This window comes from Ictalurus punctatus, chromosome 27 (assembly GCF_001660625.3).
Source record: "Ictalurus punctatus breed USDA103 chromosome 27, Coco_2.0, whole genome shotgun sequence".
Classification (NCBI taxonomy): Eukaryota; Metazoa; Chordata; class Actinopteri; order Siluriformes; family Ictaluridae; genus Ictalurus; species Ictalurus punctatus.
The window spans coordinates 16,265,012-16,280,777 of record NC_030442.2 but is presented as its reverse complement, the minus strand read 5'-3'; the positions used below and the strand labels follow the sequence as shown (position 1 = coordinate 16,280,777).

General features: G+C 44.1%; 1 protein-coding gene across 2 annotated transcripts; it reads left to right on the top strand.

Annotated features, from left to right (window-relative positions):
* The first annotated feature begins 209 nt into the window (after positions 1 to 209).
* On the top strand, positions 210 to 14,278 carry tent4b (terminal nucleotidyltransferase 4B). 2 transcript variants are annotated; one of them, XM_047151608.2, is made up of 12 exons: positions 214 to 1,190; positions 6,338 to 6,461; positions 7,828 to 7,874; positions 9,557 to 9,677; positions 9,775 to 9,882; positions 10,019 to 10,147; positions 10,602 to 10,815; positions 11,480 to 11,606; positions 11,702 to 11,811; positions 12,570 to 12,766; positions 12,852 to 13,001; positions 13,965 to 14,278. In XM_047151608.2, exons 1-12 carry the CDS (start codon positions 586 to 588, stop codon positions 14,115 to 14,117), a joined length of 2,085 nt encoding a protein of 694 aa, XP_047007564.1. In that variant the 5' UTR covers positions 214 to 585; the 3' UTR covers positions 14,118 to 14,278. The 2 variants fall into 2 exon arrangements, with proteins under 2 accessions (XP_047007565.1, XP_047007564.1); XM_047151609.2 differs by lacking the exon at positions 12,852 to 13,001 and having other exon boundaries at positions 210 to 1,190.
* The last annotated feature ends 1,488 nt before the right edge of the window (positions 14,279 to 15,766 follow it).

Here is a 15,766-nt window from a genome sequence, read left to right as displayed (position 1 = left end):
TGAATACATAATTCACGCGCTCTTTAAAATTTTTCTAAAAAATATATATATATATTATAACCCACCGCTTTTGCACGCGGCGTGGAGTCTGCGCAGTAGCGCTCTTGCGCGCACTCCTGGCCGCCATTGAAGGGTCGCGAGCGAGTTCTGGAGGAAAGGAGGAGTAGGAGTAGGAGGAGGAAAGGGAGGGGGGGAGAGAGAGAAGGGTCAGATTGACTTCGACACAGGCGAACGCTCCGTGTTCCTCTCCGCGACTCTAGGTTTCGTTTCGTCCCGTCCGACTTTTCCCCCACTCGTGGACGCTGAACAGAACTCCTCACGGAACGTTAATGGAACCCGACAGCGACGTAGGGATAATTTCGTAGTGAATTTAAAAAACCAGCCGCTTGGCAAAGTTACAGCTAGCACAGCTAAGTAAGTTAGCTAGCTAGCTAGTTGGCTAGCTCGCTCGCTAGCTATCTCTCATTTTCCGTGTTCTAGAAGCTCGTGCGTGTGCGTTAGCTATTGGCGATAACGTTAAGGTCGGTGAGTGAGAAGACGCCTTGGTGTATTAGTATTATTTCCTTTTAATTCTGGGGCCGTTTGATGGATCCTAGAATCGCCTGGTTTCAGCCAGAACAGTGCGGACCTGCTAACAGCCTGTGGATGCAGATTTGGGAGACGACGCAGGGCCTCGGTAATTTGTACTTTCACAGTAACGTTAACGGAGGCGGCGGCAGCGGTAACAGCAACAACAGCGGAGGAGGAGGAGGAGGAGGTGGTGGTGTTGGAGGAGGAGGTGGTGGTGGAGGAGGAGGAGGCGGATACAGCTCGAACCCCAAGCCGAGCGGAGACGGTGTAGTAGCGGCAGAGACCAGCGCGGCTCCCGATTGCGGCGAGCCGAAACACCGCGGGATGTCCGGAGAAATCGCGGAGCAGCGAGACTTCATACCGCTGGAAAGTAATATCGTTATTATTAACAACAACCATTACAACCAGCGGAGCGCGGCGACGGGCCGCGGAGGAGCGTGGAGCGGGGCGCAGGAAGCAGCAGCAGCAGCAGCCGCGGCGCAGCGCAACAAGCGCAAACGGGATAACAAGGCGAGCACGTTCGGCTTCAACCTTCAACTCAACAGCTCTTCCGGCCCGGACGCGGATCTGTACACGGGCACGCCGTGGAAACGGAGAAACTACTCCGGGGGAGTGATCGGGTGAGGCTCAGCTTAGCTAGTTAATATTTTTTTTTCTCTCCCTCCCTCCCTGAGCCATGTGCTTGATCACTGAGCACATGGACATCTACAGTCTGTCTCCATGCTCATGTTTCATCCATATTCAGTTTGCTAACGCCTTAAGGCAGAGGATTTCCTTTTAAATGCCAAGAGTGTGTGGTTTGGAAGCTAGTGTTAGTGCCCAGGTGACATTTCCTTGCTTGGCTGCTGCACCCATACATACACACACACACACACACACACACACACACACAGAGGTAGAGAGAGATTCAGCTACAATACCACTGAACACTGTTTACAAGCTTTCATTAAAATTGTGCTGACAAACTACCCTAAAAGTTTTGACACCTTTATCATGGATTAGATTTTGAGTAGAAAAATATATAGTGGAGTTATCTTTTGACTATCAACAGGATTGTTGAAGCATGGTGGTGGTAGCTCAGTGGTTAATACATTGGACTTCTGACTGGAAGCTTGCGAGTTCAAATCCAAGCACGTCTACACTGCTACCGCCTACGCTGCTAGCTGTATAAACGAGATGAATGTAAGTCACCTGATGGGGGGCATCGGTCACGTAAACACTGTAAACACCGTAAACGTAAGAACGCACATGTCGTCATCATCACTGTGCTACGTTTTTGTTTTGTTTGTTTTTTAACCAGCGAACGCTCGATCGAGTCAGGCCTCTGCTAGGAAAATTGCGTATAATTATTTATTGATCCACGACACATCATGAATATAACACGACGGTTCGGTGTTTTCCGAATACGAAAACACCTTACGCGCTACGACCATGAAAATCCGTCTGTGTCGCGTTTGTTCATTTATTTAAGTTTATATCCAGTCGAATGCTGGGAAATATGCATCGCACATAGAGAGTATAGCGTAAGCTAATTTGCATCTCAAGTCCCTAAAATAACTGCTTATAATATAGAATAAAGCTTTTAGTTAACGTGGAATATCATTTACAGATACATACATACATACAGGTACATACCTAATCAACCTGTACCTATTTTTTAGGATCCTTCCAACCCTGACAACACGAATAACTAATTTAAAATAAAACAAACGTTTATTAAATGTAAATATGCGTCAGTGGTGCGTCAGACCTGTTGTGTTCACTTGTTGAAGTTGTTTTATTTCATCCTCACGGCTTCAAATTCAGACCCTGCGTTGATTTTATAAGCGATGGATCATATTTGACACAAAGGCTTTTTTCTTTTATGGACGATCGATACGTTTTGCGTTTTATAGCTTAAGCAATGTTTATGTCCTTCTTGGGCGATCGCTGCGGCGCTCGGCGGCGGATTCGCTGTCTACTACGTAAACATCTTTTGCTGTTAAGTGTGTTAGTGTGTGCTTTACATGGGCGTGAACTTATTTGGAGGTTCCTCCATCCTAACGCGGGAACGCGTCGCAGCTCGCAAAGCCTCGAGCGCAGAAAGGGCATGTCCGTCTTTCCATTATTATTAATTGTAATAAGACGAACAAGTGATTGTTTGTAGTAGAGAATTCCTCAGGACTTAGTCAGAATGCTTTAACCTGTACTGCACAGTGCTGTTTTTCTTTCTCTTCTTCTTCTGGTCGCTCTTCTGTGCCTTCTTTAATAGACGTATCGGGAAAGATGCGCTTTTCCTTACAGTTGTAAAGACATCTGAGATGCCTGTTTATTGATTTTTTTTCTTTTCTTCCTTTTAATCTCACGGCTGTTGAAATCGCTCGTCCAGGCGTGTAATTTAATCAGTAATCCCACATTTGAGGTTAAGTCGAAATTGTCCGAATGTGAGAAAAGAGGAAAGGAGGAATCTTGTTTGTGTGTGTACTGTGTAGGCAGGCAGGCAGGCAAGTGTGGAATCCTGCATTGTTTATATTCGCAGCACGATGAGCGAGTCCCATCTGTCCAAAACAATCTCCGCCTCCGTGCACCCGGACACCCGATCCCTTCAGTGATGTCACTGAGCCGCCAGCCAATTATCCGTTACGGAGCGAGGGAGTTCCTGATATGACGTGTGGCATTGTGGGGAGGAAAAAAAAAAATAAAACTAGAGGGAATGCCTTTAGAGCAGCCATGCAAAGAGTCCTATTTGGATTTGTGTAGAGAGAGAGAGACCGAGAGAGACATGCTCACAACAAAACACAGGAGAGAGAGAGAGACAGAGACAGCTGAACACAGTAGAGAGAGAAAAAAACAGAACACAGTCGGGAAGGGGGGGGGGAACACAGTAGTGAGGGAGGGCAAGAGAGAGCAGAATGACAGATCGAAACGGAACACGGTAGAAAGAGGGAGAGAAACGGAATTCAGAGGGGAGAGAGGAAAAGGTCCTCTCTGTGTCTCTGGGATTCCAGGTTCCCACTTATTTGGGTGCTGAAGAGCAGATCTCAGGCTCCACTCAGGCCCCACAGACCAGCATGCATTGCATCTATTTTTTTTTTTTTGTATTTTTTAAGCACCCTGGCTGATAACAGGAAATGTGAACTCGCACAGTTCATTGGAAAAGAGCAATTGCGTGAGTCGTCTGGGATCCACACCACCTGTCGGAGATCTCTGAGCTGTACATCGTATCGAACCTCCCACAGAAGGAGTCATTAACCCTGCAGTAATAAAAGGAGGAGCTGGTGTGTAACGGTGTAAATCGTTGGTAAAGTGGTGTTCTTATAAGCCTGAAACCGAACACTACTCGTGTCACTGCTATTTATTTATTGATCTGTTTTTTGTTGGTGTGTTAATTGGCAGAACAGCAGGACTGTATGAATTGTAAAATCTTCTTAATTTCCAAAGGTTTCTCCCTTCAGTCTCCTCTTGAAATGCTGCTCAGTTGGGTTAAGGTCTGGTGATTGACTTGTCCAGTCTTAAACCTTCCACTTTTCCTCCTGATGAACTCTTTTGTTGAGATGGCAGTGTGTTTTGGATCGTTGCCTTGCTGCATGATGAAGTTCCTCCTGATTAATTTGGAAGCATTTCTCAGACTTCCATCATCAGTAAAGATTAGTGAGAATGTTCCAGAAGCAGCCATGCAAGCCCAAGCCCTGACACTACCTCCACCATGTTTCACAGATGAGCTTGTATGTTTTGGATCCTGAGCAGATCCTTTCTGTCATCATCTGCTGTTGTTTTCCTCGCCTGACCTGTCCCACGTCTAGTCGGTTTCTTTCCTTTTCTTTTTTCGGACGTTCCAAATTGTCCTATCGGCCCTGCCCGATGTTTGTGCGGTGCCTCTGATTGACTTTCTCTCTTGTCTCAGCTTCAGAATAGCCTGCTTTTCTCCCATAGGCAGCTCTTAATATCTCTTGAAATTGGTTTATGCTTTTTAACAGCAAATGCAGTCCTTACATGCGAAAACCAGAGCTCAAACACCTATCAGTGTCGTGTTCCAATATTTTTGATCACTGGGGGGTGATGGGCGGGTTCAAACAAAAGGTGCCAAGATCCTAGTTATTTAACACCCCTAGATGTAAATATGAGGAAATGGGTGCTGAAATACTGATCTGTGTTGATCCGGTATTCTTCCAATACCAACTATACTTTTACCCCTTTTTCTGAGAGACAACGACGTCAAATTGCGTAAAGGTCTTGGTTATATAATATAATACATCGTGTATATATAAATAAACATTGCTGGATATCATGGCGATTGCCACATCGTGCAGAGTTGATAAGTAAGGAATGACACACAACAGACTGTACAGATGACGCGCTTTGTGCGTTATTTTTGTGTAACTGCAGAGTCTGGAGTGTGAGCGGTTACCATAGAAACAATAACAATAGTCATAAAATAGTCATGCGTTCTTTAGCTTGGCCAGTGAGTAAAAAAAGTAACGTGATGACGTACGGTGAGCTAATTAACGCAGGCTAAGAGAAACGGGGGGTTACGTGTATTCGTATCGCTTGCCGAAATCGCAGTTGCCCGAAATTGTTCTGCATGCTCTTTTGCAGGGAGTTGGATTTGACACTTACATAAGCTTTTAGCTCTTGGAAATGAGTTCACCTGGGGTGTGTGTGTGTGTCTGTGTGTGTGTGTCTGTGTGGTAAAGTAAACAGCTTGTCACCTCGAGTAAGAGTGCATGTCTGTGCATGTACTGTGTTTCTGCTTCATGTCCTATATTCCTGTGTATCTATCATCTCCTCCTCTGTGTGTGTGTGTGTGTGTGTGTGTGTGTGTGTGTGTGTGTGTGTGTGTGTGTGAGAAAGAGAGAGAGAGACACACCTGTCTCAGGCCTTTTCCAGGTTGCACAAATGTTCCTCAGTACAAAACGGCAGATTACCGAGAGCGAAGGTGTGTGTGCCGTAGTGTGTGTGTGTGTGTGTGTTGGAGTCACGTGGTTATGTAACTCGGTGGAGACGGAGCCGGCTCAGCGATTGGCTGCAGAGGCGTGAACTCGATCCCCGTGCGCTTGTGTGGTCCGAGAGGCACTTCTGAGGAAACGAAAGTCACAGTAGCCTGTTTTGTTAAACTGAAACCCGATGGCCCTGGGTGTGCAGAAGTCACTACGTTGCCAAGTCCACCGCTTTGACCCACAGAACAGATGCTGACACGGTGCTGTCTGAACCCCAGAGTTGGCAACAGCTCTGTGTTATTTACGTTTGACATTTCACCGCAAGATTTATACGCCGCCGATGCTTAATGTGCAAAACTCCGCAGCTGTTTCTCGTCCTTTAAAACATCTGTTAAAGCTCTTTCTTCGTCCATCTCCGAAACGGATCGTTTAAGAATTCACTTCCTTCCTTCGCTCGTATCGACCGGGAACGTGGAGCGAAGACCCGCAGCGATGGCTGCACCCGTTAGTCCATCGGTTCAAAACATGTACGCGCCTTTACTTTGAGAGTGTGGCTTTTAAAGCCGTTTCGATTTTCGTCTCGAGTCGTCTTTCGAGCTAGCTCCTGTTACACGTCAGCGTGGGGGGTTTAGTCAACTTGTGGTAAATTGTGTGTGTAACCCTTATTTCTACAATTCACGTACACACGCCACGCCCTTTACGCTCCCCTTCTGTCGTGTTGTGACGCTTACCTGACATACTGCTTTGCCCAAGTCCGTGTGTGTGTGTAAGTGTAACATGACGTCAGACCAGAATGCTGACCGGAATCTCAGATTTCTCATCTTTCTCTCTTTCTGTGTCTCTCTCTTTAGGCTCCATGAGGAGATCAAAGACTTCTACGAGTACATGTCTCCTCGGGAGGAGGAAGAGCGGATGAGAATGGAAGTTGTCGATAGAATAAAGAGAGTCATCAAGGACCTATGGCCAAGTGCAGAAGTACGTTTGTGTGTTGCTCTCTATCGCTCGCTCTGTCTCTCTCTCGCACTCTCTATCCATCACTCTCGCTCACTGGCTCTCTATCGTTCTGTCTCGCGCCCTCACTCTCTCTATCTGTCGCTCTCGCTCACTCTCTGTCTATCGTTCCGTCTTTCTCTCTCCCTCTCTCGCTCTATAGCTCTCTGTCTCTCTCTCTCTAGCTCGTTCTCTCTCACATGCGTGCGCACACACACACACGAATATAAGCATGCACAAACACATCTCTCTGGGTGATTTGACACGTTTTTATGCAGTGATCAGGACCTGATTATTATAATAATAGGATCATTCTTCCCATTTGTCTTGGTTTCAGAAGGTTGGTGTGTTGTGTGTGTGTGTGTGTGTGTGTCTTCACTATTTTTGCCGGACTGTCTTCTAAACCTGCACAGTAGCTCTTATCGAATCCTTCTCTCCCACACAAAATCTGTTTTTAAGACGAGGAGTTTCTGAAATCGCAAGCGAAACCCCGACTGCCCCTTTTCTCCAAGTGCACTTCTCTTTCTGTTCGACGGTCAGATGATTTCACACACCGCTCCAGATTAGATCATCATAGCGTCCGAGGCTATCGCTAGACCGAAGCGGTGAATATATGACCAATCGAAGGTTCGATGAGGCTCAGCGCCCTCACGCTCGGGTCTTCACACTGTGTGTGTGTGTGTGTGTGTGTGTGTGTAGTACTGCTAGAGTTCACCAGCGTGAAGTACTAACAAAACACACACCACACTTCTTAGTTCTATAAGATTAAGCAAAAGTGTTTCATCTTAATTGAGGAAGTGCGAAAGTGTAACGTTTCAAAACGTTCCGTTATTATTACATCAAGTTTGAACTGGCCTCGGATCGAAGGTGTATTTCTGAAATCAGGACCAAAACGTTTTCGTCGTCGATCAGACGCGCCGATCTTAGCTTAGCGGTGGCGTCCGATTTACGGTCCACCTGAAAACGTTTCACCAGGGACACGAGACACGACAGAGGCACTTTCTTTCTGTCGATGTCATCGAAGTCAACGTTGACGTGGGAATTCACGAGCCTTCGTCTCGTGAGCCGATAGAGTGGGTGTGGTTTTAGCGTCTTTTGTTCGGTGAAGAAATTGAGGCGCTTTGCCATGCTGCTCTTGCTGACGCACAAAAAAATAGCATCTCGGCCAGGGATACACATTCAGGTTGTTTTATTTGTATGATTTGTTTTCTTGTGGCACATGTTAAAAATAAATAAATAAATAAATAAATAAAAAGTGACCCTAGCTAATGAAAATGTCATCTAGTTCAGCGTAGAGGACATAAACGAGGTGAGTGTGTGATAGTCATTATTTTTTCTCATGTTGTTACAGGTCCAAGTGTTCGGCAGTTTCAGCACTGGCCTGTATTTGCCTACAAGGTAAGCTTCACCGCTTCGTATTTGTGTGTGTTTGTTTGTGTGTTCTTGTGTCTAGACTTATGCACACACTGAAACTTTTTATCTGGGAAAAAAAAACAAAAAAAGCACACACTTCCTTGGCTATATATATATAGGAGTCGGGTCAAGCCAAGGTTGAATTGATTTAGAGGTTGTGTATTTTTAAAATGTTTTTATTTATTTGTTTTTTTATGCGTTTGTGGTCGTCCTGTGCATGAGTCTGATGGGGATTAAACTAAATTTAGCTGAGCCGATTGAGTATCTTTGGGAAAACATCCCGCAGTACATCACGGTCATGCTACACTGACGTGTCACTTAGAGACCTAAATCTGGATTAGTGTGTCGAGTAGATCGTCCCGTCTGTGTGGAATGAGACAAGCATTTATGAATAGTATGAAATGTCTTTTTTATGGTATGTCTTGCTGTATTGAGCTATATATATATATATATATATATATATATATATATATATATATATATATATATATATATATATATATATACACACACCGATGAGCCATAACATTAACACCACTGACAGGTGGTGTTAATGGCACCTGTCGAGGTGTGGGATATATTTATTAGGCAGCAAGTGAACAATCAGTTCTCGAAGTTGATGTGTTGGATGCAGGAGAAATGGGCAAGTGTTAGGATCTGAGCGATTCTGACAAATTGTGACGGCTGGACGACTGGGTCAGAGCATCTCCAAAATGGCAGGGCTTGTGGAGTGTTCCCGGTATGCAGTGGTTAGTACCTACCAAAAGTGGTGTAAGGAAGGAGCTGCTGAACCCTATCCACCACCGTAAGCTCCTACAAACGCACGTGGGCATCAGAACTGGATCATGGATCAGTGGAAGAAGGCGGCCTGGTCTGACGAATCACGTTTTCTTTTACATCATGTGGATGGCCGTGTGTGTGTGTGTGTGTGTGTGTGTGTGTGTGTGTGTGTGTGTGTGTGTGTGTGTCACTTACCTGGGGAAGACATGGCACCAGGATGCACTATGTAAAGAAGGCGAGCTGGTGGAGGAAGTGTGATGCTCTGGGAAATGTTCTACTGGGAAACCTTGGGTCCTGGCGTCCATGTGGATGTTCCTTTGACACGTACCACCTACCTAGACATTGTTCCAGACCAAGTACACCCCTTCATGGTAACGGTATTCCCTAACGTCACTGGCCTCTCTCAGCAGGATAATGCGCCCTGACACGCTGCAGAAATTGATCAGGAACGGTTTGAGGAACATGAAAAGAGTTCAAGGTGTTGACTCGGCCTCCAGATTCTCTAGATCTCAATCCGATCGAGCGTCTGTAGGATGTGCTGGACAAACAAGTCCGATCCAAAGAGGGACCCACCTCGCAGCTTACAGGACTTAAAGGATCTGCTGCTAACGTCTTGGTGCCACATCTCCATTTTGGTGGAACGAGGAGATGAGGACCTACACATTATTAGGCAGGTGGTTTTAATGTTATGGCTTGTCAGTGTATACCGACTACCGAGATGTACATGCTCATCTCATAGAAGTCCAGCCGATTAAAACGAATAGCAGCAGCTTCTAGATATGTTTGAGCATGGCGTGTTTTGAGGAGTGTGTGTATGTGGATTTAGGTTAGTGACGTGTATGATAGACCTGTGTAAACCTGTTTGTCTCTCTCTGTGTGTGTGTCAGTGATATAGACCTGGTAGTGTTCGGAAACTGGGAGACGCTTCCTCTGTGGACGCTGGAGGAGGAGCTGCGCAAGAGGAAAGTCGCAGACGAGAATTCAGTCAAAGTGCTCGATAAAGCAACGGTACTGTGTGTGTGTTTGTGTGTGTGTGTGTGTGGTCACATCTGGATTCAAAACGTATTAAAACCGATGTTCTGTATTGATCTGTGTATCCACACAGGTTCCGATTATCAAGCTGACAGACGCTCACACTGAGGTCAAAGTGGACATCAGTTTTAACGTGCACAGTGGCGTGAAGGCTGCCAATCTCATCAAAGACTTCAAAAAGGTGTGTGTTGTCAGTATGTGTGTGTCAGTAAGCTTGATTGATTGCAGACCAGGTTGGGTCCTGTTGTAATTGGGCAGCCGTCTTAACTTATTATCGTGTGTGTGTGTGTGTGTGTGTGTGTGTGTGTGTGTTTTAGAAATTCCCCGTGCTGCCGTACCTGGTGCTGGTGCTAAAACAGTTCCTGCTGCAGAGAGAGCTGAACGAGGTGTTTACTGGAGGCATCGGATCCTACAGCCTGTTTCTCATGGCTGTCAGCTTCCTACAGGTACACACACACACACACACACACACACATACACACACCAATCAGCATTCGTGATTAAAGATTAAACTGTAGCAATGAGCAGATTGTCAGGTGTTTGTCTTCTACTATAGTTTTCCGAGCAAATTTCTGAGAATTTAACGTCCCAGAAATGCACCCGCTGTTATTTATAGTCACACTGCAACGCTCGAATAATAAACGGCAATAAAACGTTTTCGATGTAAAGTGTCGTAAACCTTCTCGCGTTCTCTTCTCATCAGTGGAACTTTCGGAAGTGGGGGACAAACAAATAAACAAAACAAAACCACACAGTGTGAAAGCAGCCATTTAAATAAACACAAAAAACACAAACATGTTCCTTCAGTTAGCAAAACACATGTGTGCACTTGATTGTTTTATTAAAGGATTTGAAAGTCGTGGGAACTCACCGGCGGCTGTGTGTGTGTGTGTTTTGTAGCTACACTACAGAGAGGATGTGAGCAATCCCAACTCCAACATGGGCGTCTTGCTGATCGAGTTCTTCGAACTGTACGGCCGCCATTTTAACTACCTGAAGACGGGAATTAGGATTAAAGATGGTGGCTCATATGTGGCCAAAGACGAGGTGCTGAATGGCATGTTGGACGGATACAGACCATCCATGCTGTACATCGAGGATCCACTGCAGCCGGGTATACACGCACGCGCACACACACACACTCGCACTCTACCGGTCAAAAGTTTAGACGCACTCATTCTTTATTTTTATTTCATTTATGGAGCTATGAGAATTATGCAGCGATTTTAAAAAAAAATCACAAATAAATCGAAATAATTGAGTATTTTAGCATCTTCAAAGTCGACGCCCTTTTTTGCCGAGAATTTCCAGAAATGTATTCTCGGCGTTTTCTCACTCGATTTCTCGAGGAATTTCCCTGAGATGCTTTTTAAACTGTATTAAAGGAGTTCACAGGTACACTGCACACTTATCGGCTGCTTTTGCGAATATTTCTCTCCGAGTCGTACTTTAAAAAAAAAAAAAAAAAAAAAAAAATTGTTTTTTTTTTTTTTGTAAATATAATGTTAGTTTTCTGATGAAAGAAACGAATACGTTGGCACGGTTATATTTTTGTCTACGACACCGCTTTCACACCTTTAATCAAACGGTTTTTAAGATCGTGAGACGTTTCGGTCGTGTGTCCACAAACTTTTGACCGGGAGTGTGCGTGTGTGTATATGTATAATAATAATATACACTCTTGAGGAAGTGGAACTATTCTTAAGAATTGTGTGTATTATCCTGACTTGTGTGTGTGTGTGTGTGTGTGTGTGTGTGTGTGTGTGTGTGTGATTTAGGCAACGATGTTGGAAGGAGCTCCTATGGGGCCATGCAGGTGAAGCAAGCATTCGAATATGCGTACGTGGTTCTGGAACACGCCGTCTCTCCCATCGCCAAGCACTACCCCAATAACAAATCTGAAAGGTGTGTGTATATATTTACACGTGCACAACTGTACAAAAACAAGCTAGCTACTAAAACTAATCTCTGTGTTTTTCTTCCTCTCTCTGTCCCTCCAGTATTCTGGGTCGAATAATCCGCGTCACACGGGAGGTAGCCGAGTACCGTGATTGGATCAGCGAGCACTGGGGCCAGCAGTCACAAAGCGAGGCGGCCTTCATCTGCAATGGTTCACGTTGATAGCCGTTCTGCTTAACCTTTTTTTTTTTTGAGAATTCTTTTTTTAATCGACACTAAACCAGAAATCTAAGATTACTGTATCTCTTGAAAAAAAAAAAAAAATTAACCAGATCAAGAGCCAAGCGATTTCATAACCACCGTTTGTCCCAGTTAATAGTGCTACAGATGGCTGAATATACAATGAGTTAAACACATTTTTAGCCATCTACATAGCCGAAGCTACCTTTTAGCTGTCAGTGGAGTTGTATAATAATAATAATAGTAATAATAAATGATTCATTGCTATATCGGCCTTGATACAATATGTAAACAAGCCCTCGAAAGCACGCTTTTGTTCTCTCTGAGCATTCTTATCAATCTCCGTGGCTCAAGATAAGTTTTCTGTAAGTGTTATGTAAGATTATTTATTTTGGTCCGTGTAACGGGTTCAGCATTTTGTTTTAAGATCATTTTCATATATATACACATTAATGCTTATAGTGTAGCGATAAAATCATGCAATATAAGCTGCTTTTTTTCCCTCCATATTGTTTTTGTTTAAATATCAGTTTATCGAATGTGAGCAACTGCACTAGGGACTGTTTCCTGTAATGAGCAGTCGACTATAATCTTTATTAAGCCTTTCATTATATTTATGCACCCTTTTTATTTGTGTGTGTTTTTTTTTTTCCCCCTCGCGTCTATAGTAGATATGTCTGACTTGCGTTTTTTTTTTTTTGTGGTCTTCCCCTTTTGGTGTCTGTACAGGAAATGACGTGACCCTCCTGGTGGAGCCTCAGGAGCTGGACGAGTGCAACAACAACTTACCCGAAGAGATCGTCGTCCTTCCTTCAGCGGCGCGGAGCAAAGCGTCCTCCAACTCCTCGTCCCCGCCTCCTTCCTCGCCTTCATCGCCGTCTTCATCCTCATCACCCTCTCCTTCTTCCACGACGTCCAGTGATGCAGTGAGTACATACTGTGGTTTAAAAATAAGTAAATCAATAACAGAAACGCAGCTTTCGGTTAACGTACGTCATATATCGTGTGTAGGATTCGGACGGTACGCCGTGCAAGACGGTGAAACAGTTGCCCGGCCGGGGCTCTGGAGCTCACCGAGATAACGCAGAGAGGAATCTGACCAATCACAGAGCTCAGAGCCATCCTATGACCACACCCAGTACAGGCCACAAAGGCAGCAAGGTAAAAGTTTTGCTGTGCATCGGCGAGAACAGGTGCGGAGAGGCGTACAGGTAGCGTGTAAACACTGGGTCGAGCTGGAAAGGGGATCGGGTGTCATGACCTGGCTACAAGCTAAGAGTTAATCAATTTGACACGAAAAAGGAGGAAATAAAGTTAAATTTCAACCTGTTCTCAGTTCATTGGAAGTATTTAGCCAAAGTGTTATGCAGTCAGCTTTTACTTTACTCTCTACTTCAGCAGTAAAGGATCAGGGAGAAAATCTGTGCGTTATCCCGAGGAACACTGCGGTCGTGTCGTGACTTGCACACGAGGTTTTTACAGCCGTGATGTTATTCCAGAGATCATGAAGCGTTCGCTCGCTTTTAAAGTCCTCGCCCGTGAAGCGGCTTGAAACGGCCAGCGATATTCGACATGGTGGTGTAATTTCCACTGAAACGGGAAGTCAGGGCTGGTCAGGACGTATCAAGTGGCTCCTCCCCCTTTTTAAATAACCAGTGGCTTTTAGCTTACCTCACAGCCCGGGCTAAGCTGTACTCGACAGTTAGTACCATGGATTTTTATAACGTCTGGCGCGGGGCACTTCGGATTCTAGGGAGCGTTTGATTGGACGGAAAAATCTGATGAGAAGCCGAAGTGCAGAATGACGTCCATTAAATTGAGAGACTGTAAATATTGAACGTATATATCTTCTCAGTTTGTCATTGTTTTGGAGCGCACTGGATTATAGATAAACTTGGGGCTCATTTTATTCATACTAATAAATCATACGATGCTCTCTGAGTGGGAGGGGCATACTGTCTCTCTCCTGTCAATCACAGAGACACTAGCCATTCCTAGGCATCTGTAGGCTCATGTATGAGGAAGAGGGCAGATTGTCCTTCATTTGTACAGCCTTAGTGCTTAGTTCATGATTGCGTTATCAGATTGTGATTATTAATCACGTGCGTTCTCCTCTCTCACCAGAGCCGACAGTTTCGGCCGAGCAAAAGCTCCCCGGCCCAACAGAGCATCTCGAACAGCAAGAGCCACCAAAGCAGCAAAGCCCATCATCACCACACCACCGGAAAGAGACGGAAAAACCAGCCGGATGCGGCGCACGAGGACCTGTGCAGATAGGAGGCGCTCTTTTCTTCCCAGACACTCGTCTACTATTACTTCCCAGACCACAAGGGGGCGCCTCTAGTGTTATTGGTCCCTTTTTGCCCAAATCTGGGATTTTTTAAGCAGTTTAAAAAAAAAATAATAATAAAAAAACGAAAAAAAAAAAAAAAAAAGAAGAAGAAACATCGTGTGGACATCTGGGGACGAGTATTACGTTTGTTCCTTCCTTCCTTCCTTCCTTCCTTCCCACTGGCTTCTTTACTGCTTGTGCTTATTGTGGTGGAGTTTTAGGCGTCCTCTCTACCTCGTGGAGGACCAAAGACTTTAAAAACAAAAGAAAAAATATAGAGAGAGACTCAAAGGAGCAATATCTTGAAGCCCTGGACTTTAGGGGTGAAATGGAAAAGGAAAAAAAAAAAACTACAAAAGACTGAAATTTGAAAAGAAAAAAAAATTAACAAATAAATGATCGCAGATTTTTTTTAAATGAGAGAAAAAAAATACACACAATCATTGAGATTTCAGGAGAGGAATTATGCATGAAGGGTTTTCTTTGCATTTTTTTTTTCTTTTTTCAAGAGTTGAAATCCTTTGTCATGTGCTGATTTGATGGATTTGTACAAAAGAAAACAAAAAAAAAAATGATACAAAGTTTTTACAGGATCGTCACTTTTTTTGACGCGTGCACACGATTTCACGGAGCCAAACTGGGATTTAATTTAATTTAATCATCAGCATCTGGAGTGTGTGTGTGTGTGTGTGTGTGTGTGTGTGTGTGAGAGTGAGTTTGCATATGTCTGAATATGATGTCTATCTCTGATATCTGTGTGTTTGTGCACGGAGGTGCACGAGTGTCTAAGTGCGAGAGACGGCGCGAGTGTGTGTTTTTGTCGTCTGTTGTGTGCGGCCAAAACACTCGCACACCTCGACAGTTTTCCAACGAACATGTCACGTCAGTGTACAGAAACGATTGTATCAGATTTGTGCTAAACGAAATAATATTTTACAAATCACTACCCGGTTATTATTGTTGTTATTATTATTTTCTTCTGTAGAGTATCAAACCCCAAATTATTTGAATTGTATGCATATTTATTTTTTTTTTTGAAAGACTTGAAGTATAGATATATTATATTATATAGATAGATATGTGATCTAGGTGTGTATCTATGGGCAGATGAGGATGGTGTGAATGTCGCTCATCTGATATTGTGGCTACGTCACTGTTCAGTTTATAATTAATTTGTTTTGTTGTGTTTTTTCTTTTTTTTCTTTTCCCCCTTTCAAATAATCGGACTCTTCAGTGACCAATTTGTAATCTAAACCTCGAGAGACCATTTTAAACAAATTGTTTTAACCTGTGGCTGGTCTACTTACCTTACAAAATGGCGGTTAGTGGGGGGGGGGACTTTTTTTTCCCTTTATTTCAGGGGGTATTTTATTTTAATTTACTTTTTATTTTTATTGTGTTTTCTCCTCATTGTCTCATGGAAACTCCTGTCACTGCAGTACATCAACTGACCACTAGATGGCAGCGGGACCTAATTTTTTTTTCCCCCACTTTGCAGAAGTTACAAAAGATCTGGTCAGATTTGCCCATAAATATCGTTTCTTTTGTTGTTGTTTTTTTTTTTTTTTTTTTTTAAGTCTGAACGTGGATCAGA

Coding starts and splice junctions, on each gene's coding strand:
- tent4b (XM_047151608.2), top strand. CDS start 586: ATGGATCCTAGAATCGCCTGGTTTCAGCCAGAACAGTGCGGACCTGCT. Junction 6,462..7,827: donor ACCTATGGCCAAGTGCAGAA/GTACGTTTGTGT, acceptor ATGTTGTTACAG/GTCCAAGTGTTCGGCAGTTT. Junction 10,816..11,479: donor CGAGGATCCACTGCAGCCGG/GTATACACGCAC, acceptor TGTGTGATTTAG/GCAACGATGTTGGAAGGAGC.